The following is a 26,735-nucleotide window of genomic DNA, read 5'->3' as shown; positions in this document are numbered from 1 at the left end:
CTATTTCCTTCTCCGGCTCATTTTACATATGAGGAAAATGAGTTTCCTCAAATAGGGTTAAGCGATTTGCTTGGGGTCACACAGCTAGGAAGTGTCTGAGGCCAGATTTGAACTCAGGAAGATGAGTCATCCTGACCCCGGGCTGGGCACTCTATCCACTGAGACACCTTACTGCACTCCAGCATATAGTAGGAACTTTATAAATATTTCTTTCTTTCCTTTTGTGTTTTAAGCCTTTCTTTTGTGTTAGAGGAAATAAATGGCCATCCTATACCTTATCTACTTTTCAAATTGAGCCCTTTTCTAAGAGGGGCCCTTTTAAATCTCCTTTGGAAAGTTCCTACAGTAAGCCAAACTTCAGCTTTAAAAGATTTACCCCAGAGCAAGGTGACCAAATATCAGATGTCAAAACTCTGTTTCATTTTTCGGCCTATTCCTGGTGGTGAGCCTTCGGGAGCTAGAAATCTCAAGGGAGCATGCTACTTTTATTCAACAGTACATTCCCCACATAATTTTTGTTTCATTTTCTATTTTTTAAAATATAAGTTTTATTGATGCTTTTTTTTAACTTCATGTTCATTTCTACATATATCTATCCCTCCATCTCCCCTCACAAATAGATACAAAGAGCCCCAGGAACTAAGAAAAACAATTAAGCAAGACCAGAAGGTACAGTGGACACATGTACACATGGCCATGCATGCAACTTTCCATATAATAGTTCCCAGATATCATTCACTTTGGTTGAAGGCAGAAGTGAATATTTGGAATAAGTTGGAGAGCATCCAGGGACAACCCATCAATATTGGGAATGTGACATACTATGATGATACCTAGGGAAGAGGTGTATCGACATTTTATATAGTTTTATGAGCTACTTATAAAAAGAAGTCTTCTCTTTTATTTTGTTCTATTTGTGGCATTTAGAAGCCATTTCTACTTGACAATATTTCTTCAGCCAGGAAGATATTTCAGCAACGTGTTCCCTTCTACTTTTCTTTGAAAATACGGCTGACGCAGGTGCCAAATGATTCATTCTGGATAGGAATTTTTTCTAGTTCCTTAGAGAAAGATTTCCTTATTGGCCAAACTAATTGGCCTGACCTCTTGTCATCTACCAAATCAGTGGAGGAAATGGGAATTAAGGATGATTCATGAAGAAGAGTTTCAAAGGAAAAGCAAGTGACTTTCTGATGAAAGTTTTCAAGAATCTTCCTCTTTTAACCTTTGCTTGAGTTTTTTTTTAAATATCTTTTTGTCTCCTGTCTTTGCTAGTGGCACCATGGGTCACCAGCAGCCCTGCTAGAGCCAGCCTCACAAATTCAACCAGGGTCTTGGTTATGCTGCATGTGTTCAAACCAGCATGGCCTGATTCAGTGCTTCTGGCAGTATACAAAAGACATTGGCTTCATCAAGTTGGACTAAGTTATATTTATGGACCTGGCTTCAGTGATTACACTGACCATCGGTGACTACCATTTTACTGGACTCTGGACAGCTACTGGTCTACCCACCTAAAGATCAGTTCTGTTGTGTATGCTATGTTAATTTGCATATGTAATTTTAAAAGGTCATCCTCAGTTATAATTTTTAAAAATTCCTTCTTTATTGTTATGAAATGACAAAAACAAAACAAGGCAAAAAAAATCCAGAATATTTCCATACATAACTCTGCTTACATTTTGAAAGCTAAGCATAGGTTTTATATAGTAAGCCTTATAGAACTGAAAATCTCAGGGAAACATGTCCTCTTCCCTTTTTATGCAAGAGGCAACTCACATCATTTTGGTTGGAGGTAGAAGTAAATATTTCAGTCTGGTTAAAGAGCTTCCAATATTCATCAGATTCATGCAGCTTCATAAGACCACAGGTACAGACCTAGAAGGTTGAGGCCCTCTAGTCCAAGTCCCTCATTTTACATATAAGGAAACTGACTCCCACAAAATCTAAATGACTTGTTCAAGGTCCTTGTAGTCAGATTAGAAATATGTCAAAGACTTAAGAACTTCCCCAAATTTTTTTTGACAGGTTAAAGCAGTCAACACATAGCCTGAGACAGAGTAGGAGACTGAAAAAAAAAAAGTAAGGGACTCTTTCTTCCTTACTAAACTTCATTGAAAATATGAATGTCTGGGGCAGCTTGGTGGTGCAGTGAGTAGAGCACCCACCCCAAAGTCAGGAGGACCTGAGTTCAAATCTGCCCTGAGATACTTGACACATTTACTAGCTGCGTGACCTTGCTAGTCACTAACCCAAATTGCCCTGCCTTCCCACCTCCAAAAAAAGAAAATACAAATGGCTGCTTGCTAGGGGAGAATTAATAGAATAATTCAGTAACAGTGAAGTTTCAGTAAGGCAGATAATCAGAATCTTATAATAATCAGAATAATAATCAGAATCTTCTAACCCTTCTTCTCTGGGCATAATCAGTTCTAGCATGAAGATGTCCTCGAGAAGCGTTTTGATTATTCCCAGTTAGCCTAACATGGAGCCCACTATGCCTTCTGCCATGTGGGTGGAAGTAGCCTCCTTTGACTTGTCTCCTGAATCTTTAAAACCCTAGACACTGAGCTGATTGTCCTTTTCAGCTGTAGTGACTCCTATCTGCTACATCCAGCATGGATGCCATTGACTGAACCAATGAGATGGGCAGGACTTACCTTCTCCTGTTCCCTCTCTTCTATCTTAGCTCTGAGAAACAGGTCTGGTGTTTGTTTTTTCCTCCTCAGTTTCAGGTGCTGGAGGTGATCCCTATAAGACTTGGTAGTTTAAGACACGGTGACCTTGGAGTTAGAGTTACAGGTGGGATGTTGCAGCAACATTATCCCTTTCCCCTCTTGCACTACCTCAATCTCTGGGGAGGGGAAAAGGATTAGTTTCATAGCTTAGCTCAATTCCAATACAGCACAGTTCCAGGTCCAAGTCCAAAACTCTTTTGGGCTCAAGTCCCAGGTGCCCTGGCGTCTCAGGGCTTCCCTGCCAGGCTGGCTGGCTGCACCATCCCTCTTGTGATCACAATATAGTGAGTGCTTATTGGTCTCCGTCCTCCATTTCCATCCTCACACAGCACTAGTTGATGTAGTCACCAAAAGTAAAGGGTAGAAAACAAGATCTTAAACTAATATAAAAGATGCTTCTGTGCCCTGTGTCCCTTCACAAAGTGTGAACAAGTTATTTGATTGGATTTTAATCTGGGGTCCATGAAGTAAAAAAAAGTACATTTTGATAACTGCATTGCAATATAATTGGATTCCTTTGTAATTATATTTTATTTTAGGTACTGAAAACTAATATTTTGAGAAGGGGCCCATAAGCTTTACCAGACTACCAAAAGGTTCATTGATACAAAAAAGGTTAAGATCTCCTGTATTAGGAGAACTGAGCAAAGTATTGGCTATATCTCTTGGTAGCCATTAAAAAATAGTCAAACATTTCAAGAGTTTGTCAGTTTGGGATATCTAGAGTAGGGACCACTTTATTGGGTGTGACCTCTGTACTACCTATACCAGAGGAATAGGGAAAGGAGGAGATTTTCTCTTTCTCCCCTCCCTCCATTGGTCATGGCTCACCCAGTAGGAAATAACACATCCAAAAATATTAGTGGTAGTCACTTGAGGGAAGGAGTTGCATCAGAGGAGACAATTATGGATTCAAGGGAGAACTAGCTCTGGTAAACTCCATGAGGGCTTTGTGATGAAAGAAGGGACTTCAGGGCCCTGAAGTACTGAAGTTGTGAATTACTTTGAGTACATGTGTTCCCTATATACGTGCCATACTACTACTCTTAAGTTTATCCTGCTTTTCCCAAAAATGCTGAAGAACTCCAGATTTTTGGGGGGTGAGGTAGGGTGGGGATGTTTTGTCTCTGTGGTTCATACTGTGCCATCTTAGTAAATGCTCTCACTTTCAGGTAATTGTGTCCACTGTTAATGGGAAGCCCTTCTGGGGGCTCAAGAACTAAAGCTTTAGAAGGGTGGCCCCACAGAATGCCTAGAACATTTAAGAGTAACCCAAACCCTTGCATCTCTCCAACAAAACATACAAAACTGTGAGTGCTGAGTTAAGGAAGCATTTCAGAGGTAGTATTACAATAGTATCCTATGACCATGGCCAGATGACTTGAAATATGATCTAGCTAAGTACAGGGAGGCTACTGACTTCTTACTTTGGACATTATTAAATTCAGCAAACACTTATTAAGTACCTTCAGTGTGTAATACGCTGTTAAGAAGTGCTGGGGACACAAAAGCAAATATGAAATACTTCCTACCTCCAATTAACTTGCATCAATGGGAGCATACAAAACATACAAAGAAAGCAAAGACAACGTAGACAGACAGTAATATCAAGAGAGAGAGAGAGCACTAAAAATGGGGTAGAGGAAGAAAATCAGGAAACACCCCATGTAGGAAGTAGTAAATGAGCCATGTTTTGATGGAAGCTAAGGAAGCAAGAATGAGAAGGAGGTGAATTCTTTTTGGACTCCTTTTCCAAAGGTGTGGAGGCAGGAAAGGAAATATGATATAAGGGGAAGAATTAATAGGACAGTTTGACTGGAGACGTTGTTATACCAGAAGCGAGTGAGACATGCCACGGAGTATAAGTTTGAATGGAGAAGTTTATTAGCTGGCGGTCATTCGGGGAAATTCCCAAATCAAATGACCACGTTTGAAGCGAGAGGGTAGTTTATATAGACAATACAGGATTCAGTGCTTAATTATCTCTTGAAGTTTACATATGTTACTTTGCAGACTCAGCAAGCCTGTGTTATTTCACTTTTTATGACCATGATACAATAGAGGAACCTCCTGAACAGATTGTAAATACAACATATCAGATAGTTGACAAAGTGTCAATTGGAATTACAACCCAGGATCTCTGTCTCCAACTTTTGCCATAACTCTTGAAGCTAGGAAGGCTCAAGATAAGGCAAAAGTCATATAATTCATGATAATGTCTAGGGTCAAGGCTTCCATCCTTAATGGCCATGGACAGACCGAGAGATGTTTTAGCTCAGTCTGTTGACATAAGATAGAGACATGTCTGAGCCCACTCTGCCAGAGGAAGGTCGTTAGGCATTAGACTTTTTCCTGGTAATTAGCTCACATTCCTTAGAAAAGTCTTAGGGACCCAGGCCCCTTGCCGAATGGCAGGAACTCAGTCTGTTTTTTTATATGCAGACTGGAGTTTGCAATTAGGGGCTGGGGGCAGGGTTTTTTTTTAGCAATAGCTGGCTACTCAGGTATCACAACGTGAATGAGTGAAAAGCAGTAATATGAAAGAACGCTAAAAAAGTAGGTGGTAATCATGTTCTAGAGGGCTTGAAGTGTCAGCCCGAGGATTTTATATTTTATATTTTTATACTAGAGACAATATTTAGTGGATATGTGGGATTAAGAAAGAGGGAAGAATCAAAGATGGCTCCAGAGTAGTCAAATTGGGTGGCAGAAAGGATGGTGGTATCCTCATAACAGGTAAGGTTGGAGGATGGACAAGTTTTTTTCCGCCACTTAATAATATTTTATTTTTTTCCAATTACATGTAAAAATAGTTTTCAACATTCGCTTTTATAAAATTTTGAGTTCCAAATTTTTTTCTCTCTCTCTCTCTTCCTTCCCCCCTCCCTAAGATGGCAAATAATCTGATATAGGCTGTACATGTACAATCATATTAAACACTTCCATATTAGTCATGTTGTGAAAGAAGAATCAGAACAAAAAGGAAAAACCATGAGAAATAAAAAAAGAGAGAAAATAGTATGCTTCGATCTACATTCAGATGCCGTAGTTCTTTCTCTGGATGTGCATTTTCCATCATGAGTCTTTTCGAATTGTCTTGGATCATTGCATTGCTGAGAAGAGCTAAGTCTATCAAAGTTGATCATCACACAATGTTGCTGTTACTGTGTACAGTGTTGTCCTGGTTCTGCTCACTTCCCTCAGTATGAGTTTCTATAAGTCTTTACAGGTTTATTTCTGAAATACGCCTGCTCATCATTTCTTATAGCACAACAGTATTCCATTACATTCATATACTACAACTTGTTCAGTCATTGCCCGATTGATGGGCATCTTCTCAAATTCTAATTCTTGCTATCACAAAAAGAGCTGCTATGAATACTTTTGTACATGTGGGTCCTTTTTCATTTTTTATGATCTCTTTGGGATGCAGACCCAGTAGTGGTGCTGGATCAAAGGGTATGCACAGCTTCATAGCCCTTTGGGCATAGCTGATGGACAAGTTTTAAGAGGGAAACAGTTAATTCTGTTTTTGGCATATTTGAGATTCCTGTGGGATATCCAAATGAAGATCATAGGTTCATAGATGTAGAGTTGGAAGGCACTTCAGAGGCCATCTAGTCTGGCATCCTCATTTTGCCAATGAAGAAACTGAGGTCTAAAGGCATTAAATGACTTGCTCAAAGTCACACAGTAAGTGGCAGAATCAGGATTCAAACCAGGGTATTCTGATTCTAGTCCATTGTACTTTTTACTGTAACACTCTCCCTCCAGAGAAGGGTCAGGTTGGCAGGGCAGGAAAAGATACTGATTTCTCTTTGGGACATGTTGAGTTTGAAATGACTGTGGGACATCCAGGTAGAAATGTCCAGCAGGTGGCTGGCAAGGCAAGCCTAGAATGCAGGAGAGAGATGACTTGAGAATTGTTTGCCTAGAGATGATAACTGAACCCATGAAAACTGATGACAGCACCAAGGACAAAGTGAATCCAGAAAAGAAGGTCCAAGAGGAGCATTGTGATACAAATACTTAGGGAGAAGAAGAAAAGATGATAATCCAGCTAAAGACTGAGAAAATCAGATGAGTAGGAGAGCTAAGAGAAGTAATATTGGGAAAACAAAGGGAAGAGCCTTTGAAGAGGAAGAGGGTGCTCCAAAGTGACAAAAGCTGCAGAGAAGTCAATAGAACAAGTACTGAGAGAAGGTCTTTGAATTTAGCAGTTAAAAGATCCTCGGTAGTCTTAAAGAAAATAGTTTCAATTGAGAAGGGCAGAATCAGAAGTCAGTTAACACTAATCATCATGTATCACACTGTTAACTCTATTGATCTTTTAACCCACTAGAAATCTCAGGCCTGCTCTGTCCCATCACTTCCCCAGCCACAAGATGTATGTAGCTGTGCAGATGATTCTTAAAAATAACTATAAATAGAGCCCTCACTAGGAATTTTTATCTGTGGCAAAAGGCAGGAAATAAGCCCTTAGTTGGGGATGGGGGTGGAGATGGCCTGAAATACCGGCCCTGGTGGATTGAGTGGGGAGCTCACGCATGCAGATAATCCAGTAGTTTCCTTTTTTCATTGCCTTTTCTTCTTCTTCTACCATTTGAACAGTCTTTCTCTGTATCTTTTGTTGGATTATGTCGTTCCTTCTTTGGGGACTTCTCACCCCTCCCTCCCCCAAGGCTCAACTGTAGACACATTTCTATACAACCTCTCTCGCTCTCTCTCTCTCTCTCTCTCTCTCTCTCTCTCTCTCTCTCTCTGTCTCTCTCTCTCTCTCTCTTCCTCCCTCTCTCTCTCGTATCTTATCTATCCTCTTGGATTCAATTATCATCTCTGTGTAGAAGACTCCCAAACTATACATCTAGTTCTAATCTGTTTTATAAACTCTAGTCCTACATTACCTACATTATCCATTAGAGTGGATAGAATGCTGGATCTGGACTTAGGAAGACTCATCTTTCTGAGTTCAAAACTAGCCTCAGACACTTAGTAGCTGTGTGATCCTAGGTGAGTCACTTAATCCTGTTTACCTCAGTTTCCTCATAAAATGAGCTGGAGAAATGAATGGCAAACTGATAGGGCAATAATGGTGGACCCCTAATAGGCCATGGACTTTCCCAGGTGGCCCAGGTTCCAGGCATTTGCCTGGGGCACCTGGCCCATCCCAGTCAATAATCCTTTCCACTGTCCTTGCATTGTGGCTTTGACCCTGTCCCAATCTCTAATTCTCTGGTTTCCTCTAACCTAGCCCAGCCCTTCATTGTCTGTTACCTCTGGATCCAGGCCACTTCCCACCCTCAATTTCATCTAGACCACTTCTCTGTAACTTCCCAGTCACCCCAAGCTATTTGCCACACTATAAAAAAGGTCAGTCTCATCTACCAAATCTCTCAGATTCTTAAAATGTAGCCAATAGAGCAGACTCACTAGGAATCTCACCCACCCCAACCAAGTGTTTTAATAAACCTTATCTCTGACTGAAAGAAGGCTTGAGTCAAATCCTTTTGAGGCAGGACCTGCGTCTTTTGCCCTTGAATTTTGGGGTTCCCAGCACCCCTAGACTGCAACAAAATCACTCCAGTATTTTTGCCAAGCAAACTCCAAATGGGTTCATGAAGAGTCAGACATGACTGAAAACAACCAAATGATATTACTAACACCTGCTAGACCTTTCTATGTGGATTGTTCTTTGACATTTGAAACTCTAAGTAGCTCTTTTATCTTTTATCCTTTAGATCGTAAATTCCTTGAGGGCAGGGACTGTCTTTTACCTCTTTTGGGGTCTCCTGAGCCTAGCACTGTGCCAGGCACAAGGTTGGTGCTTAGTAAATATTCACTGATTGATTAATCTTCACTACCAACCTTCCCCTCCTCTAAAATTTCCTATTTCTTTGGAGAGTACCACCATCCTTCCAATTCAACCAGTTAACTACAGTGTTATCTTTGACTTTTTGCTCTCCCTCATCCCTGTACTTAAACAATTGTCAAGGCTTGTCATTTCTAACTCATCATGTATGCTTTCATATCAGTCCCCTCCCTAGTTTAGACTTTCATTGCCTTTCACCTAGGCCATTATCTACCCACGTAGGGCCGCAGGTTGTGCAGGCTTGACCAGGCTATGGCCACAGTCTTCTAACTGTACTCTGGGTTTCCAGCTACCCCATCTCTCCATCTGTGGTGGATAGTTGGCAAAATAATCTTCCTAAAGCACAAGTCTGGGCCACTAAGGGGGAATAGTGGTTAGAGTGCTGAGTATGGAGTCAGGAAGACTAAACTTTGTGACTCATTTAGTCCTTGTGACTCCATTTGGGGTTTTCTTGATAGAAATACTGGAGTGGAATCTTATTTTCCAGATGAGGAAACTGAGGCAAACAGGTGACTTGTTCCAGGGTCACATGGCTAGTTAGTGTCTGAGACTAGATTTGAACTTAGGAAGATGAGTCTTCCTGACTGTAGGCCTGACACTCTATCCACTACACCCCCTAGCTGCCCTCTAATAAGGATGGACTGACAGCTGTTTAGCCATAGCTATAACATCCATATAACAAAAACTTGGTAGCTTGCCCTAAGGCACCCATTATCCTTTAGGAAAGATTACCTTTTCTTTTCTGTGGCTATGTTTGAATGATGATTACAGCCCTTCGTTCCAGTTATTTTGTCTAGGATTGGGCACTATCAAAATCCTTTCTGGTTTAGCATTTATTTGAGGCTAGAACAAAAGGTAAACTGAGGAAAGGTTATTTTTCACCATCTACCTAACCTCCTTTGCCTTGATTATAAATATTTGTTCATAGCAAGTTGCTTTGGTGCTGTATTTTGGCCACTGAAAGGCCTTGCTGTGTCCCTTCACGATCTAGACCTGTGATTTCATCAGTATATGGTGAGAAGGTTCTCCCTATCAATGCAGATTGGCAATTGTTTTGCAATGTATCTTCTTTGACAGTAACCTTCATACGTGTGTTGCAAAATTATGTCACAAATTGAAGTCCAATTCACCAGTCTGTAGTTTGAAGACCTTACTCATTTCTTCTTTTTGAAACCTGGGACTTTTGTTTAGTTTTAGGTCTGTGATACCTCTCCTAATCACTATGATTTCTCAAAGGTCATTAACAAAGTTCGATAACCATATATGTAAATTATTTTTAGTAACTTAGTAAAGTACACCTAGGTCAGAGAATGTAATTCACTTGTGTCAGGGGGTTTGAACTTATTTAGTGTGAACTCTTACTACTTACTAAGTTCTTCTAGGTTTCAATTTTCTCCTAAACACTTAAACAAAATCTTTCCCAGATGACTTTTCTACCATACTCTTATTACTATTATTACTTTTGCGGGTGGGAAGGCAGGGCAATTGGGGTTAAATGACTTGCTCAAGGTCACGTAGCTGGTAAGTGTGCCAAGTGTTGGAGGCTGGATTTGAACTCAGGACCTCCTGACTCCAGGGCTGATGCTCTACTTACCGCACCACCTAGTTGCCCCCTCAATCTTATTATTGATATCAACTAAGGCATAAAAAAGAGAGGCATATGTTTGCCAAAACATTTGCCATTATTATGGTAAATATAGCAGGATGAAGTAGGAAGAACACTGGACTGGGAGTTAAGAGTATCAGGTCAGAGGGAACTCTGTGACTTGTTCTTCATCTCAGGGAGGATCAATGACATTAGGAGGGAGATGTCTTGACTTATGAGTGAATTGGACTTAAGTGAGACACAGCTATGCAGTCTTCAGCCTCACTTGCTTCTCCAGAGTCATCTAGCAACTTTGAAACACAGCACAGTTCAGCAGAAGTATATCTGTGTCTTAGCAGTCAAAGACAATTTTATTCTATTTATTTTGTTGTCTCCTACAATACTTCTGACCAACCTGCAAAGCTCACAGACACTCCAACGTACTAATCAGGACTGCTCTCCCAGACAAACATCAGGAGGACAAAGATATGTTTAACATCATCAAATGAGAGACTACAGTTGCACAATATGTCTGGCTCAATGGCTCCCATTCCTGCATACTGTATCATTCCTCTTTCAGGTCTAGATTCATAAGCCCTTCAGGAATTTGTGAATTGTAAAGTAATAAATGATCCTCCAACTATTTATTTGCTCAGACAGCTTACTCTTGTTTATTTATTTTAAAAGCGATGAAATATAATTGTCTTCTGTTTTGGGGATTCCCAACACCACTATGACAAAGGAATGGTACATATCCCTAATTTTTTTAAAATAAATTTTTATTTATATCTTTTGTTTTTCACATTACCTACATTTCTCAATATCCTTCAATCTCTACTTATAAAAATGAGTAGAAGATGCAAAGAGGTAAAATTAGGTTTGATTGTTGGGGATACTTTTTTTCCTAATTTAATTGCATTTAAAAATGATTTTTAATTGAATTTTATTTTTTAACAAACAGAATATTTTCTTTCCCTCTTTGAAAAAAGGAAATTTTTTTTTTGGTAACAGACATGCTTAGCCAAGCAAGACAAATTCCCTTTCTGTGTTCAAAAAATAAACATCTCATTCTATACCCTGAGTTTATGTCTTCCCTTTGAGTAGGTAAGTAACATGTTTTCAAAGTTTGCTTTTACAGTATGGTAGTTATTGTATAAATTGCTTTCCTGGCTCTGCTCATTTCATTCTTTACCAATTTATGCAAGTCTTCAAAGTTGTTCATTTTCCTAATATTGTTATAGTATAAATTGTTCTCCTGGTTCTGCCCCACTTCACTCTTCAGCAGTAAGAGCTGTCTAAAAGTAGGATGAGCTGCCTCAGGAAACTTTGTTCTCTCTCACTTGAAGTCTTTAAGAAATGGCTAAATGATCAGTGGGGGATTTTTGTAGTGGGGGGGGCAGGAAGGAGTTGACCAGGATACTTTTAATCTATTGATCCCCGCCCCAGATCACAGAAGATGAAATTGCAGAAGGTATTGGGTGAGTAACAGAGATAAGAGGATGTTAAGGTCTAAAATGAAGTGCAAAATGTCTACATTTTGTCATCCCTAAATAAGGGGTGACAGTCAAGCTTGGAATTAGAAGGTGGCTGGCCATTGGCTGTCTAAAGCATTGGTATCTAGCCTTGGTGGCCCTTTAAAAAGTTAGACACATTATCTAAAGAATTAGTCAAAGCAGAAGACAGCTCTAAAGAGTATGAGTTCTATCTAGCGGGAATGAACCAGCCACAGAAGAACTCTGCTCTCGAGAGGAAATTGCTCCTTACCTCTTGGAAGGGAGGACATTTCTCTCTTCACATCCTTGTCTGCTCCTCTACTCCTACTCCCATGGCACATGGTCCTCTTTGAGAATGAAGGACAAACCCCAGAGCATTTTGTAGCAGAGCTACTTGCTTATCAAACAGAGGGAGGGAATCAATTAAGACACAAAATCAGAGGATCTTTGTGAGTTGAGAGAGTTAATCCTGACAGTGGGAGAGTTTAGCTGCGCAGAGTCCAGTGGGGGCAGCTGGAGGACAGCCCAAGAGGAAAAATGACATCTTGGTCCTGTGGCATCAAAAGAATGAGTTGCTATAGCAATTTGTGTTCCCTAAGTGTGTGTTTCTCTACTTGTGTATGTTATGTGGTTGCCCACTCTTGCCATTAACACTATGTATAACAAGCACCATAGGTTTGGGGTAGGAGTGGGGCAGTGTTTTGTTACTACTGTTCATGCTATACCATTTCCTCTTTTCTGCCTCTTCCTCCTCCTCCTCTTCCTCTTTTTCCTCCTCTTCCTTCTTCCTCTTCTTCATCCCCCTTTTCCTTCTCCTCCTCCTTCTTCCCTCTAAGTGAGCTCAAGAAAATGCTATTCAGTAATGAAGAAGTATAATTCCTTAGGCATCTAATAGGTAAATGGAGTAGAGAGATGGATGCCCCCCCCCCCAAGTGGATATGGCATATATGGATATGGAGGTCTACCAAGACTATAAAGAGCCTCTTAGGGGCAGCTAGGTGGTGCAGTGAATAGAGCACCGGCCCTGGATTCAAAAGTACCTGAGTTTAAATCCGGCCTCAGACACTTGACACATTTACTAGCTGTGTGACCTTGGGCAAGTCGTTTAACCCCAATTGCCCTGCCTTTACCCCACCCCGGGGCAAAAAAAGAGCCTCTTAGGCTTTTGTGGGGTATTATAGACAGTCAATCAATGGGTACTCCTCCCCTGTAGTCCCTATCATAAATACACTAAATACTACCTCTTCCACCAAGTCATTATACTGCCTGGATCAGGATTAGCATTCCGAGAGATGACAAGGAGGCTCACCACTGCTTTTCTCTTAGTATTCCCTTACTTAGAGTCTTCCTTTGTTCAAAACAAGTGCATCAGAGGTTAACATCCTTTTTACAGAGGGACCTATCAGCTAGCTGACTATGGCTTTGTATACACTATACTTCGAAGCTAAATGCAAATATAATTTGGTTGGGGGGGGGTTGTAGCGGTGGGAACAACCATTGACAATTAAGACAATTAGCCTTCCAAGTGTATAGATATCACCTTAAAAGAGCTTGATACTCAATCATTAAATGAGTCACTGCCTTTTGAAACATGTAGCAGCTAAGTAATATGCCCAACAACTAAACCAGTGCTAGGTCGAGTATGTCCTGTTCTTTAGCTGGTTGATTTTAAGGTTGAATAATTCTCTAGAGGCCAGAACTGATGAATAGTTTTTCTATTACAAAAACCATAATTTGGAGGGATTTTGAGAAGGGGAAACCTCTGTAGGTCCCTTGTCATGCTGAAAATTTTGAGGTCAGTCAGTCTTGCTCACTGATGTGGCTGCAGAGGGATCCTGTTACAGTCTCTCCATTGCTACACCCCTCAGGTCACCAGCCTGATTGGATGATATTACTCCCCACTATGAAGTTTTGCTATAATAACTCCATTCACTTCTCTACCAAGAACACACCTTTCTTTGTGGATTAAGTATTCAACCTCTGGTTACATCCCACCAAGCCAACCAATAGAAACTTTGAAGGCATTTAAATTAGCTTGCAAATAGGCAGCTGTCACATGATCAGTTAGGGCACCAAGTCTGGCAGTTAACTCATACCTTCTTTTCATCTGCCCTTCTAGAAAGTTATTATTTAATGGGTTTTATCCTTTTCCCATCAGAAAATGATTTCATTAGCATTACTTTAGTTCCCTCTTTATGAATCCATCTTATCTTTCATTGGTTATTGCTACACAAAACTTACTTCATTCCCAAGCTTCATCCAATGGACCCTCTGTTTCTCCCTGGTGTTTATGGAAAATCAGGAACTCACAAATCCTTAACTTCTCTGTACATCAATTTCCTCATTCATAAAGTGGGAACAAAAATACTCCTTTAGAGTTATCAGAGAAAGTGGGTTTTATTCTGGACCCCTAAAAGAGAGCATCATACCCCTGGACTATCAATATTTGAAGGGCAGAAGTCTAAGGCTGTCTTGAAGGTGGGTTGGGCAAGATCCTAGATTAGACTTCCATCCCTGCCCTGTATGGGCCAACGAATCTTTATTAGATAGTCTAACTATATACGGGGTGTCCCCAAAATCTCAGCTGTTAAGTCTTAAGCAATTGAGGTTAAAATTGTATTGAGTCTTTTGGGACACCCTGTATATTACACAAGAAAAATATTTTGTAAGCCTTAAAGTACTTAGAAATGGGAACTTAGCATTATTGTAGTTACAGTTGCAATAGTATTAGTGATTTGTGGTGGTTGCTAAAACATAATTTAATGGGACTGCTGGGAAGTACTGACTAGGGTTGGTGATTAGTCCAACAAGGTAGGGTATCTGAATAGGAAGAACTGGGAGCAGGACTGAGCCAAGGGCTTGGAATCTCTGACTTGCCTCTTCCCCTGAATGGCCCAGATGTTGTCTGATTAGATAAGAGCCAGATAAACCTGGTTCTGGAGAAATATCTGAATTTACAGAGTTCAAAGAACATCTTATGGGAGCTAGTTTAAATCTATTTTTGGGAAAAAATAAGCCTTTAACTCTTTCTCCCTCTTCATCACTGGTCAAACAAGTTTTGATTGCAGTTTCACTTGAAAGGCACGGAAAACTCACCAGGACTGTTAATCTTGATGAAGTAGCAGGCATGTGTCAAAGAAAGGAATGGATTAGACTGGTTCAGAGTTACAAAGTGACCTTGAAAGTGGTAATGGGGGTTGGAAATCTCCATTTTGTGTGGCAGTAGAGTATTTTTTTTTGTCCTAAACTAGGAATTCTTGCTGGATTCCTTGGTAACATTGTTCAGTTCCTTTCAAAGATATTTTATCCCTCTGTCCTTGCCAAGTTAAAATACTCAAATATCTTATAGTCTGAATTGCATGTGTAGAGCATGGCCTAGTTTCCCTGGGGGAGCAATGAATCACCTATTAGAGAGCTTTTTGGGTGTTAACTCTTGCCGTAGATAGGGGTTCTTAACCTTATTGTGTGATAGACCCTTTGGCGGTCTGGTGAAACCCATGGACCCCTTTTCAGAATGATTTAAAATGAATAAAATAATTATAGAGGAGACTATATTGAAATGTAGTTACTAAAATATTAAAAAAAGTCATAGATTTCAGGTTAAGAATTTAAACCTTAGGCTGGGCAAACTAAGCTTAGATTGTTTGGGGAGAGGCTATTTAGCACCTGAAAGGTTAAGAAAAGGGATCTGAGTTTAATAACCTCCTCATTTGCTTACCATATATCATTTCTCAGCTTTCTTTTCATTAAGTGAAAAATCTCACAATGTTTCTGAGAACTTGAGAGTACTGATTTACATTTTTTTTTTCAGGAGTCCTAGAAAGAAGAAAGGATAAAGAAAACAGCTTTTATGGCATCATGGAGCCCATGGGGGAGCAGCTACAATTTCCCCCAGTTCTTAATGGAAGAGATTTCAGAGATCAACTCATCCAGTCCCTTCATTTTACAGATGAGGAAACTGAGGACCACAGAGGTCACCTAGGCAGGAAGGTACAGAGTCAAGATTCCTACTCAGATCTTCTACCTGTTCTTTTTACCGCACCTAGTCCATGCCTCATGATCCTCCATCTTCTTTGACTACAGTCATCTCAGGCCCAAGCCGGCAAATTCCATCTCCTTGTACGTCACTATTTTCCCATTATTTTCAATGTTCATTCATTTCCAGCTGTCTGGGAAAACTACATAGTTTCTTCCTCTCCTACACCTTCTTTCCTCAGTTCCCTGAAAATAGTAGTGTAGTGATGGGGAAACTGTAATGACTTAGAGTCAGGAAACCATTTGAGTTCTGGCTCTGCTACCCTCTGGCTATGGAACTTTGAGAAAGTCACTTGTCCTTCTTAAGCCTCAGTTTACTTTTCCATAAAATGAAGGGGTGGAATACATACATACATACATACATATATACATACATACATACATACATATACACACACACACTCTCTCTCTCTCTCTCTCTCTCTCTCTCTCTCTCTCTCTTTTTATTGCAATAATTACTTTATTTCAGTGGGTTGGGACCAAACCGACAATTTCGCTGAGGTATATCTGTATAACATTCGGCTCCAACAAAAATAACAATAGCAATAAAAAAAAATCCCATCGGTTATTTCAAATGATACAGAAAAAGTCTTTGACAAAATACAGCATTCTTCATACCAAAAACCCTAAAAGCCATAGATATCAAAGGACCCTGCTTTAATATAATTGACATTGTCCAAAGCCAACAATATATAATCTCTAATAGCCTTTCCAGCTTGGGATTGTGTGAGCCTATGATTCCAGTGTACCAATCTCTCAGATGTTTAAAATAGTCATTAGCTATAAAATACCAGAGAGGAAAACAAAAATAGGTGCACTACAATAGCTGAAATGAGCAAGGATTTGGTATTATAAACATCTTAGGGTTTACTCCTTGTCCTAAGCACCACCTGCAAGCCCATTTTTCTTAGCCCTTTCTTGCTCAACCAGCTATCTTGTTTTGTTCTTGACATTAACTCAGGTCTGAGTGTTTTGCTCTGTAGTCTAAGTGTGTTTGCTGTCTCTTGAGTGTATGTGTCAAGCCTCTAGTGTCTGTTTCAGCCCTTATTAATACTTTTGGGAGTCTGAGGTCCCTCTGCATCTTTCTGATTGACTCTTCCATGGGATTTTTCCTCTTTGAAGGCTACTGTGGTGGTCTAGGCAGCAAATGAACTTGGGGGCAGCAAATAAACTGTTAAGAAAACAATAAAAAAAATGGTGAAGAAAAGGAATTAAACTAACTTGTGAAGGATGTAGGCACTTGCATTTTAGGATGTAAGCAATTTGTTTATAAAAAGCAGAAAAATATCTTTTAAAATTAAAACAAATTGAAGAAATTCAAATATGAATAATAGTTTTCGAATAAATATGTACGAGAGAGACACAACAGACTGCAGGGGGACCAAATAAAAAACTGATAGAATCTGTTACAGAATAGGACATTGTGATCTCTTAGCTCATTTACATGTAACTTTTTGGAGATTGAGTAGTTAAAACTCAGAAAGTGATAAATCAAATAGCTCTGAGTACACTATGATTAAATAAAGACTGTTCATTTCATAACTAGCAGAAAGATAGATTTCATGAATTTTACTTTATAAGAGAAAGATGAGTCACTGAGTACTAGGAGGGTCTGATTTGAGCCACCAAAAATATTGAAGAACCCATTAAGAGATGAATTACAAAGATAATAGGAGCAGTTAAGAAGGCAGCAGGGGATGAATGAGAAGATTTTAGCCAAAGAGTCAGCTAGTAGGAGGGCTTTAGCTGCTGTGTTAGGAGATGGCTGGAGAAAGGCTAAAGCTCTTTAGAAAACAGCTGAATTTTGCCTATTCCCATTTAGAGTCACCTATAATTAGAGAGAAGTGAAACCTTTCCAAAGGGCTTGGTTGCTGTCCACTGATCCTTTCTGATTTAAGAGGGCAAAGCAGAGGAAAAAGTTAAGCTGTGCAGCTTTTTTGTTGTGGATATAAATGGAAGTTGATTGACAGAGCATCCTGTTGAGCTGGCTGGGCTTGTCTGCATTGCCCAGAAAACCAACCTGAGGAGATTTGCAGTTTTTTGGTTTAAGAGAACTGCTTATTAATAATGTAACACTTGCTCAGTTTCCTTTTAAGGGTGATTATGAGCTAAAAGAGCTTGTCACTGCTTCATCAGCTTGAGAGCAGAAGAGGAACAGATTTATGAGATACAGATTGTTCTTGAAAAGATCAAGGACCTATTGTTCAGATTTGTGAATTTTCCTGAGCGCATGGATTGTCCTTACTCATGTTTCTCCTTCTAGATTTCTATAAGTATCTACCTACTCTTCTCTGTGGTTACTATGTATATTGGTGGGAGATTGTGACCCATCTTTTTTTTTTTTGAGTTTCTTTTTTTTCCTAATTTTTTTTTTTGCAGGGGGGAAGGCAGGGAAATTGGGGTTAAGTGACTTGCCCAAGGTCACACAGCTAGTAAGTATGTCAAGTGTCTGAGATTGGATTTGAACTCAGGTCCTCCTGACTCCAGGGCCCATGCTCTACTCACTGCGTCACCTAGCTGCCCCGATTGTGACCCATCTTTATGTATGGACCATAAAATATTGATAATTCCCACATATAAATTAAATTGAGTAACTGTGATGATTCTTATTGCCATTGGCTTATTGTTAAGTATTTTATGTTTGAGGTAATGGTGGCATTATTGTGATTAGCTAATTTTGTGTAGATAGGAAGCACAGCAAAAGCTACAGTGACAAGTATAGGGAATGGATCCTGCCCCCACAATGGGGTAACCCCTTGGACACTGAGAAGGTTTGAATTGTAGCCCCATGGTATTCTCTGAGAACCAAGATCTACTAATAAGAGGCAGTTTGGCATGATCAAATCAGCTCAGAAAGAGTGGGTGGCCCAAGTCCCATGCAAAAGGTTATTCCTGGAAGTTACACATCATTTAGAGGTTACATTAGACTATGGTATTAGGTAGAAGGATGTATTGAGAGGTTACTTTAGCAAAATGTCATAGTATGGCATTGCTACACCATAATAATCTCCATTAAAGAGATTAGGGAGAGGAAAAAAGTGAAGACTGGAGATCCAGTTTTCTCTAAGGCTTATCTTGTAACTCTATGGTTGGGTGATGTTTTTTGTTATTAGTTATTTTTTTTTTTACTTACGCTAAAGTGAGAGGTTGAGAAATGAAAGAATTAGGCAGTTCCGTGGAGGGGTTTTTAAGCCTTAGGCAAAAATGTGGAAAAGAATTTGTTGTCACTAGAAAGACTGGCCCAACCTGACTAGAAGATTGAAATCCCAAAGTTTTGGCCACAGTTGCTTCTTTCCTTCTTTCCCCCTATCTCTGATTTTTTTCCTCTTCTAATCTCTAACTTATCTTTTTTATTGTTCTTTTTGGTCGTTTGTTTTTTCCTTATTGATTTAGGATGAAGACATGATGCCTGGTCAGTCTCAACCCCTGGGACTCAGTTTGCTTTCTGTATAATTCGGCATTGTCTGCCTTGGTGTTTGTTATACGGAAATCACTCTGTAAACTCCCCCAAGTCCTGGACTTCAGTAGATTTATGTTCTGTGGAGAAGCAGTGCTGTGTAACTTTAGGCAATTCACACAGCCTCTGGCTTCAATTTTCTCATCTCGAAAATGGGAATAATGATGCCTACCCTCGAGGCTTTTTGTGAGGAACAAAGGAGGCAATGTATATAAAGCGGTTTGAAACCATAAAGTGCTACAAATTAAACAAACATTTGTTAAAGACATATTATGGCAAAACAATGTGCAAATGACCTTGGCCCAGTCTGTCCCCTTCTCTGGATCCCTGTTTCCTCTGGGTAAAATGAGTGGGTTGGGTTAAACGATCTCTAAGGTCCCTCTAAGACTTCGGTGATCCCGTTCTGATGGATGGCAAGCTTCTTTGCTGCTGGCTAGATCTCACTGGGTGACTTTGAGCAAGCCACCGCTGAGCCCTTATAAATAAGGAGGATGATGAGATAATCTTTAAGGTCCTTTAAATACGGTGATTCCCGTAAATGTCAGCTATTATTATCCTATTTCCTTTCCCTCTTCTGTTACATGTCTCCTCCTTAATTCTTGTTCTCTCTCTGCCGAGCTCAAATTCACATCTTTGCCGTGCTCTACATTAAGCGCGTCAATTTAGGGACCAGGCACTGGCAAAGCAGAGGGGCGTGTGCGCCTTTGGGCCTTCAGCCAGCGTTCTTCTTTATTCCAGTGGCTCCCTTTCCAGCATTTCCCCCGCCTGCTCTTCTTAGGGGCGGCCCGAGGAGACTCGCCCTGTCACCAGGATCTCTAAACGGATGCTGCGGGCGGGCACACGAGCTCCGGGTGCCACGTCTCTCATGCCAGCAGGGCAGTGGCAGCGCGAGGCATAAGGGGAGGGGGGGGTGGGGAGGGAGGCCGGGGAAGGGAGGTGGAGAGACTGGCAGGGGAAAGCCGCGGGCCTTGAGACTGAGGTGCGGGAGACCGGCCCAATAGGAACGCGACACGCCATGCGCGAGGGGAGGGGCGTGAAGAGGAGGGGGCGGGGCCCGGCCGTTGCTAGCGGCGGAGCCTGGGAGCGTCCGCAGGAAGCCCGCCCCGCCTCCGTCGCCGCCGCTGCAGTAGTGAGCTAGGCTAGTCCGCGGCGCAGGCAGTCAGTTAGGTAGTTCGGTAGGCAGACTAGCAGGCGTGCGGACTGGTCGTCGCATCCCTCGGCCTCCTCTTCCCCCTCCCTCTGAGCTCCTCTCGCGCACGCGTCCCAGTCCCTCGGGCATCTTCCGCTCTCCTCCCGCCCCTCCGCCTCTAGCTGCGCTCTCCGAGCCCCCGGCCTCGAGCTCGCGCGCACCTACCTCTCACCATGTGCGGTAAGATGGGGTGGGGGGCCTTGGGGAGTGCCAGAGTGAGGGCACAGAGAGAGGGGCTGGGGCTGCGAGGGAGCGAGGCTGGATACCGTTGGAGGGGGGAGCGTTCTCCAGAAGGAGGAGGGGCTGTTGGAGTAGGTATGGATGGAGGTGATGGGGGACCTGGGTTCCGATCCCCGGGGTGGGCTGGGCAGGGAACCTCCTTCCCTGCTCCCAGTCCGGGTGGTCTAGAAAAGAGGGAGGGTCCACGGCCCCGCCCCCTCTCTCGGTTCTCCACCATCCTTTTCTAGAGTTTGGGGAAGGCGCAGGAATGAGCCCCTCCCCCACCGTCCCCTCCGTGGGCTGAGGAGGGGAGAAGGGCCCGGGTGCCTTAGAGGGGCAGGGAAGGGGAGGGAGGTGGCTGAGACTGGGCCCCCGGGTGCGGGGAGGGCTACGCGGGAAGTCCGGAGCAGGCTGTCCAGGGAGGGGGCGTGGTCATCGACAGTTCTGAGCAGCCCCTGGTGGCCCCGGCTCCGTGTGCGTGTCGGGGAGGAAACGGGGGCCTGGGGGAGACCCTGCGAAGGGACTGGGGGTGTTAATTCCAGCTCGGAGAGGAGGGAAGGGGGCTGCATCCGAGAAGCCTTTCCTAAGCATTTGAAAGCCTCTTGTATGGCTTGGTCTCAGAGGACAGCGGAGGAGCAGTCCATTTCAGTCCATGCTGAAAAACTGGCTAGTAATTAGAACTGTCCCGAAGTGGAAAAGGCTGGTTCCCGGGGCAGTGAGTTTCCCTTTAAATGGAAGAGTAGCACTGCTCGGGGTGCTGTCAGTGGAGGGGATTTGTGGTCCCCTTTGGATCGAACTAGGATGTCCCAGGTGTGATTCTGTGGAGGAAATATTTGTAAAGTGCTTAGCACAGTGCCTTGCACATAAATAAGTGTTGGCTATTATTAATTATAAATCATTACAGTGAGAGTCAAGTGAGACTGAAGGGATGGCCACCGTGTGAGGTCTCAGTTGACTTTAAATGGGTCCTTTCCAGCTTGACGGTACTTATAAAATCCTCTCAATTTATGCTGTCCTTACTCATTACTGAAATTATTTCCATACTAGTGGACTTAATAAATAACTGTAAGTGCAGTTGTTCCCTCCTATCCTTGATCCCTCCCTGTTGAAAGGAGATTAGGAGCCTGTTGCAAATGAAGTGCCAGATTCATTAGAGCTAACAGGCCCACTTTCTTCTTACTTATGTAGCAGTGCTTTTAAAGGAGTGAGTATTATTCATTTCCTTCTTCAAGACTTTAGTCGATGTGGGTTTTCACCCAAGCATAGTGTAGGATCTCTGAAAATGAATGAAAAAGTAATTTAGATTAGGTATGTGCAGTGCACTGTTAAATATTGGGGATACCAATAGAAAAGCATGACAGTTCTTGTTCAGAAAGAACTCACATAACAGGAAGGGATAACATACATATGAGGTTTCCACCTACAGGTTAGGTAGAAAACCTAGGGGTCCTTAGAGTGCAACAGGTAGAGCAGATACTAATGCATCTTCAATGCAGTTTCCATTGGTATAATCATATTCAATTTTGAAATTGAACTATTGACACTGCCAGGGACTTTGTTGATGAGAACTTCCTTTTCTAGATCTTAACTATAGTTATGGCTGCTGAGGAAACAGTCTGCAACATCTGCTATGCCTCGTTTCCCCAAGGATTGTTTCTCTGAATAAGGGATGCTGGGGCTAGGCTTGTAGGAGGGATAGCTTGGAGGTTATTGCTGTCCTAGATCTCTTCAGCTTGCTTACCCCAAAGTTAATTGGTATTTGTGGGAATGACTGGCCTCTTACCCACAAGAGTTTCTCTTCTCTGGTGGCTGAGAAAAGGGAGCTGTAAGCTGAGTTGGTGATCTGCGGTTCCTAGCTATTCCTAATGTAGGGCTTGTCTTCTCTACTCCTTAATAGATGGACTTCATTAGTTCTTGGATGAAAACATAAGGTAATTAATGGTCAGCCCTTTAGTTTCCAAACTAAAGCTAAAAAACTAAACACAGAAGTTTCCAAACTTAGCTAGAATGGTTTTTCTGAACCAAACACATAGTACAATAGCAGCCTTTATTGCTCTGCTGGCCCTGTAAGAGCTTGTCCTATACAAGTAAAGCGTTTAAGAACCAAGATTATTCCAAGGACCAGGTTTGGAAAAACTCATCGCCACCAGGTGAAGAATTAAAACTTTTTTAATCTATAGTATCCTATGGAGAATATCTGCTTAAAGCATTTCCAAGAATGTTTAAAAATCAAGGCTATTGTGTATTCTTTTGTTTCTGGGTGTTTGTCTCTTTTAGTGTATATCTGTATTACTTAACATCCCTTAAAAAGGTCATATGCATTTATACTATCTTCCATACAATAAAGAAATATTGTAACTAATTGTCAGCTATCAGAGTGGCTGTGTCCTTTGCTTCTTTATTGAATCACATGCTGGAGTGCACGTTCTCTGTTTCTTCATCTGTGAAGTATTCTTCTCTCAAGGCCCAGCTCAGATGCCACCTCCTCCAAGAAGTCTTTGATCTCTTAGGTTCTAGTGCTCTTGTCCTCCTCAAGTTTTCATAGTACAAGCAATTTGTCTGCGTCTCTTCTTTGTCCTTAGAAAAGGTAGCATATGAACTTATTTATTTGTATACATGTTATATATAGTCTTCTTACTAGACTGCAAATGCTTTGAAGAACCAGATTGCTGTTTTCTAAAAAATTTATTTTTGTGAACTTAGTTTTCAACAAACACATTCAGTGTACAAAGAATTAACTAAAAAGAGGATTGTGTATGAACTTGTGAAATCCTTTTCCATTCATCAAAAAAAACCCCTAATTTTAAACTTAAGGTAATGACAAAATTGCTCCACATCCCCTTGTGATTTTTTTTAATGTTTTTGCTATGTAGCTTAAAAATGTAATGTACTTGACTTTTTCTCCTCTTCTTCCTAATTCTCTCCCTTTCCCTCCTTTTCTTTTTCTTCTTTTTTTACACCTCAAATTCAGTAACATGTCCCTATGTCCCTCCTCTCCAATAAGACAGAGTTAAACAAAATCAATCACTGGCAGTATCTGAATAGTAAGCATTGTTTGATACTGCTAATCCATTAGTTCTCTGCCAAGAAGCAGGAGGCATGCTTTATTATCAGCCTTCTGAAGTTATGATTGATTATTTTAATTAGAGTTCTTAAGTCTTTCATCATTATTTTCCTCTAAATTATTGTGATGCACAGTATATATCAGGTCATAAAACCTTCCCAGGTTTCTGTGAATCTGTCATACTTGTTTCTTGTTGTATGACAATATTCTATTGTTCATATACCATAATTTGTTCAGCCATTCCCCATTGATGCCATAGGTCTTTTATCACCTGCACCTAACACAAGGTTCTTTCTCCTTTATTCCATTATACTATGATAGGATTATGTTTCTTCCAAGGATTCAGGTAATCTGTGCCTTCTAATTCTGTCTTACTTTTTGCTCCTGTCCTTCCATATCTCCCTTACTCCCCCAGCATTTCCATCCAATATTTTAGGGGCCTTTCTTGGCCTCTGTTGACATTTTGAGAATAACAGTGGAAGATGGGGACTGACCCATGGTTGTTATCCCTTGCTCTTTCCATGTGCTCAACCTCTCTTTTTCAATCACACTTTTTTGGGTAGTATCCTTTACATTGCTTTTCCATACATAATTACTTTATAGTGTATTGCAGCCTGCTCATGCCTACTGTGAACTTTTCAATTGTCCTTTAACTGATCCTCAACTTCGGTTCATAGGATACTCTTGTGTTCTATGACTTGCAGCCTTACAATATTACTGGAAGAATATTGTTATTTAAAAGAGTAGTTTTCGATGGAGAAGTTTGGGGATCATTAAAATAACTTAGCTTACTCTCCTTGCTAAATTTTGGACCCAACTCATGGTCCTTTTGATTAGGTGTTTGCCCAAGATATTTATACTGTTAGATGAGTGCTATAAATTGTCCATCCAACTGTGTGTCATTGTCTGAACAGTAGGCATTTTTAATTCTAAGTAGGCCCTTAGAAGATGTTTTTTGGATTGTTGAATCAGAACCTGTAATTGTCAACTGTATATCATCCTACTTTATCTGAAAGTGTTTGTAGTGTCATAGAAGCTAAATGGGATCTTAAATACCATGTTGCATACTGGTGGAAACTGTCAAGTATATGGCTTGTTGTTCATTAATATTTTTTCCCATGTTTAATTTAAGTATGCTGATTTCAGCCTCAGAAGATGAAAACTGGATTAAAACTAAGAATAGACTAGACTCAAAAGTTACAAGTAGCTTGCTGAAATTATGATAGTAGAAATTAGTATGTATAAAATGCCGTAAATTAAACCCTTTGTTTAATCAGTAGAGCCATTTTGCAACTGACAGCTTAGTTTCAGAAAAGCATTCTAGTGTAGATTCAAATGGACTCCTCAGTCAATGTTTTATTTAGTATTTAAGGAACTTTTCCTGAATAGTGAGTAGCATGTACATAAAGTACCAGGTGTTCTGGCCCTTGATCTGTTTTTTTCTTATTCCTGGAAAATGGAAAGTAGAAAGAAGTATTGTATTTCAATTAGGTACATATCGGAAATGTCCATGAGTATATATGAGTTTGTGGATTATGCTTTAGAGGAATGGTGGTGGCTATTTAGTCTGATTTTTAAAAAGTATTTAGCAAACATTCCCATTCCAAACCTATGAGGTATATAATTCCATCTTTATTGATGAGGAAAGTGAGTCTCAGAGATAGGAGTCAAAAGGTTAAGACTGAGCTAACATTTGAAGAACTTCTGGCTCCTAGTTATTTACTCCCATCATGATAAGCCTAGCAAGATTCCAGGTGTGATTGACATTTGGTGGAAATTAGGATTTTTTTTCTTATAAAATACATGAAAAAAGTTCTGGAAACTATTTGTCAAGAGTTATGGAGAAACCGTTAAAAGTAAGACAAGTTTGTTCACCACCCCACTTTGTCATTGAGCTTATTAGCTAGGGACAATTCACTAGCAGCAGAATTGTTGCATAGAGTAGGTTTGGGGAAGACTTTTTAAGAGTTGTACCAGGAGATTGACTTGCTAAACATCCTGAAATCATCATTGCACCTTTACAAGCTTTTAAGACAATTTCCTTCAGCTATTTCACAGCTATTATGATTGTGTAAAGGATTTTATCCATGTCTAGATTTTATTCCAGAAAACCAGCTCTTTGCCTGAACTGTACCAGGGAACCTTTCTCTGACTTCCTTCTATATGAAAGTTATTTGTGCAGGAGAATAAACTAAAGCTCAGTATTCTGCCTTTTTTTGAGCGTGGATGGCTTTAAATCCACAGAGACCAGCCAGATACAGTGATACTTCTCTGAGACTTAGTTTCTTCATCTCTAAAGTGGGGAAGAGGATAGGAATAAATGATCCTTAGGACATTATCAGACCATTCCTTTCTCTAGAAATTATAGAAATGTTATGAAATAGTTTATAAAATGTGATGCCTAGTCTATAGTAGAACCCTAATATATGTTAAATGTTTAATGTGTAAAGGTCATTTACATCTCTGGAAAAAGGTTTTATAGAGCAACCATGTAGGTGGGGCAGTGGACTCTGGGGCCTGGAGTCAAGAAGGAAGGTGCGAGTTTAACTATGGTCTCAGACATTTGGTCAGGTCACTTTACTTTGTGTAAGTTTCCTCACTGGTAAAATTGTGACAATAATAGCACCTACCTCCCAGAGTTGTGAGGATCAAGTGAGGTAAGTTTTGTAAGGCGCTTAGCACTGCACCTGGCATAGAGTAGGTGCTTAATAAATGCTCATTTCCTTTATTCCTTATATGAATGCTTATATCTGATAAACTATAAGCTTGAAGGTAAGGATGGTTTCTGTTTTTTAATTTGTATCGTTGGCACTCAGCTAAGTACCTGGCATATACTAGTTGTTTAATAAATGCTTGTTGATTTATGAAGTACTTGAACACTACTATTTTTGGCACTGTTTCCTTATAAGAGTTAGAGGTTTTAATAATATTTCATTGTATCCCTTACCTCAAAATTTAGATATTCCTGTGTAGTTTCTGTTTATATTCTTCCATAAGTACTCCATAGAAGAAGATTTAGCCAACATTATAGGGAGGTCTTCCCTCCAAGTCATTCATAGAATCACAAAATTTGAGAATTAGAAATG

General features: G+C 40.7%; 1 protein-coding gene across 4 annotated transcripts in view; it reads left to right on the top strand.

Annotated features, from left to right (window-relative positions):
- The first annotated feature begins 20,192 nt into the window (after positions 1-20,192).
- The window catches only part of GFPT1 (glutamine--fructose-6-phosphate transaminase 1), a 74,270-nt gene continuing 67,727 nt past the window's right edge, over positions 20,193-26,735 (top strand). For 2 of the 4 annotated variants that reach the window (XM_036750315.1, XM_036750316.1), the window contains exon 1: positions 20,284-20,546. In XM_036750315.1, coding sequence (XP_036606210.1) covers positions 20,540-20,546 — 7 coding nt within the window. In that variant the 5' untranslated portion in view covers positions 20,284-20,539. Of the gene's footprint in view, positions 20,547-26,735 lie in introns of all 4 variants that reach the window. The other 2 variants (XM_036750318.1, XM_036750317.1) reach the window with 2 other exon arrangements.

The sequence above is a fragment of the Trichosurus vulpecula genome, chromosome 3 (genome assembly GCF_011100635.1).
Source record: "Trichosurus vulpecula isolate mTriVul1 chromosome 3, mTriVul1.pri, whole genome shotgun sequence".
NCBI classification, from domain to species: Eukaryota; Metazoa; Chordata; class Mammalia; order Diprotodontia; family Phalangeridae; genus Trichosurus; species Trichosurus vulpecula.
Note: the sequence above shows the minus strand (reverse complement) of the source record. Positions and strands in the feature narration are given on the sequence as shown.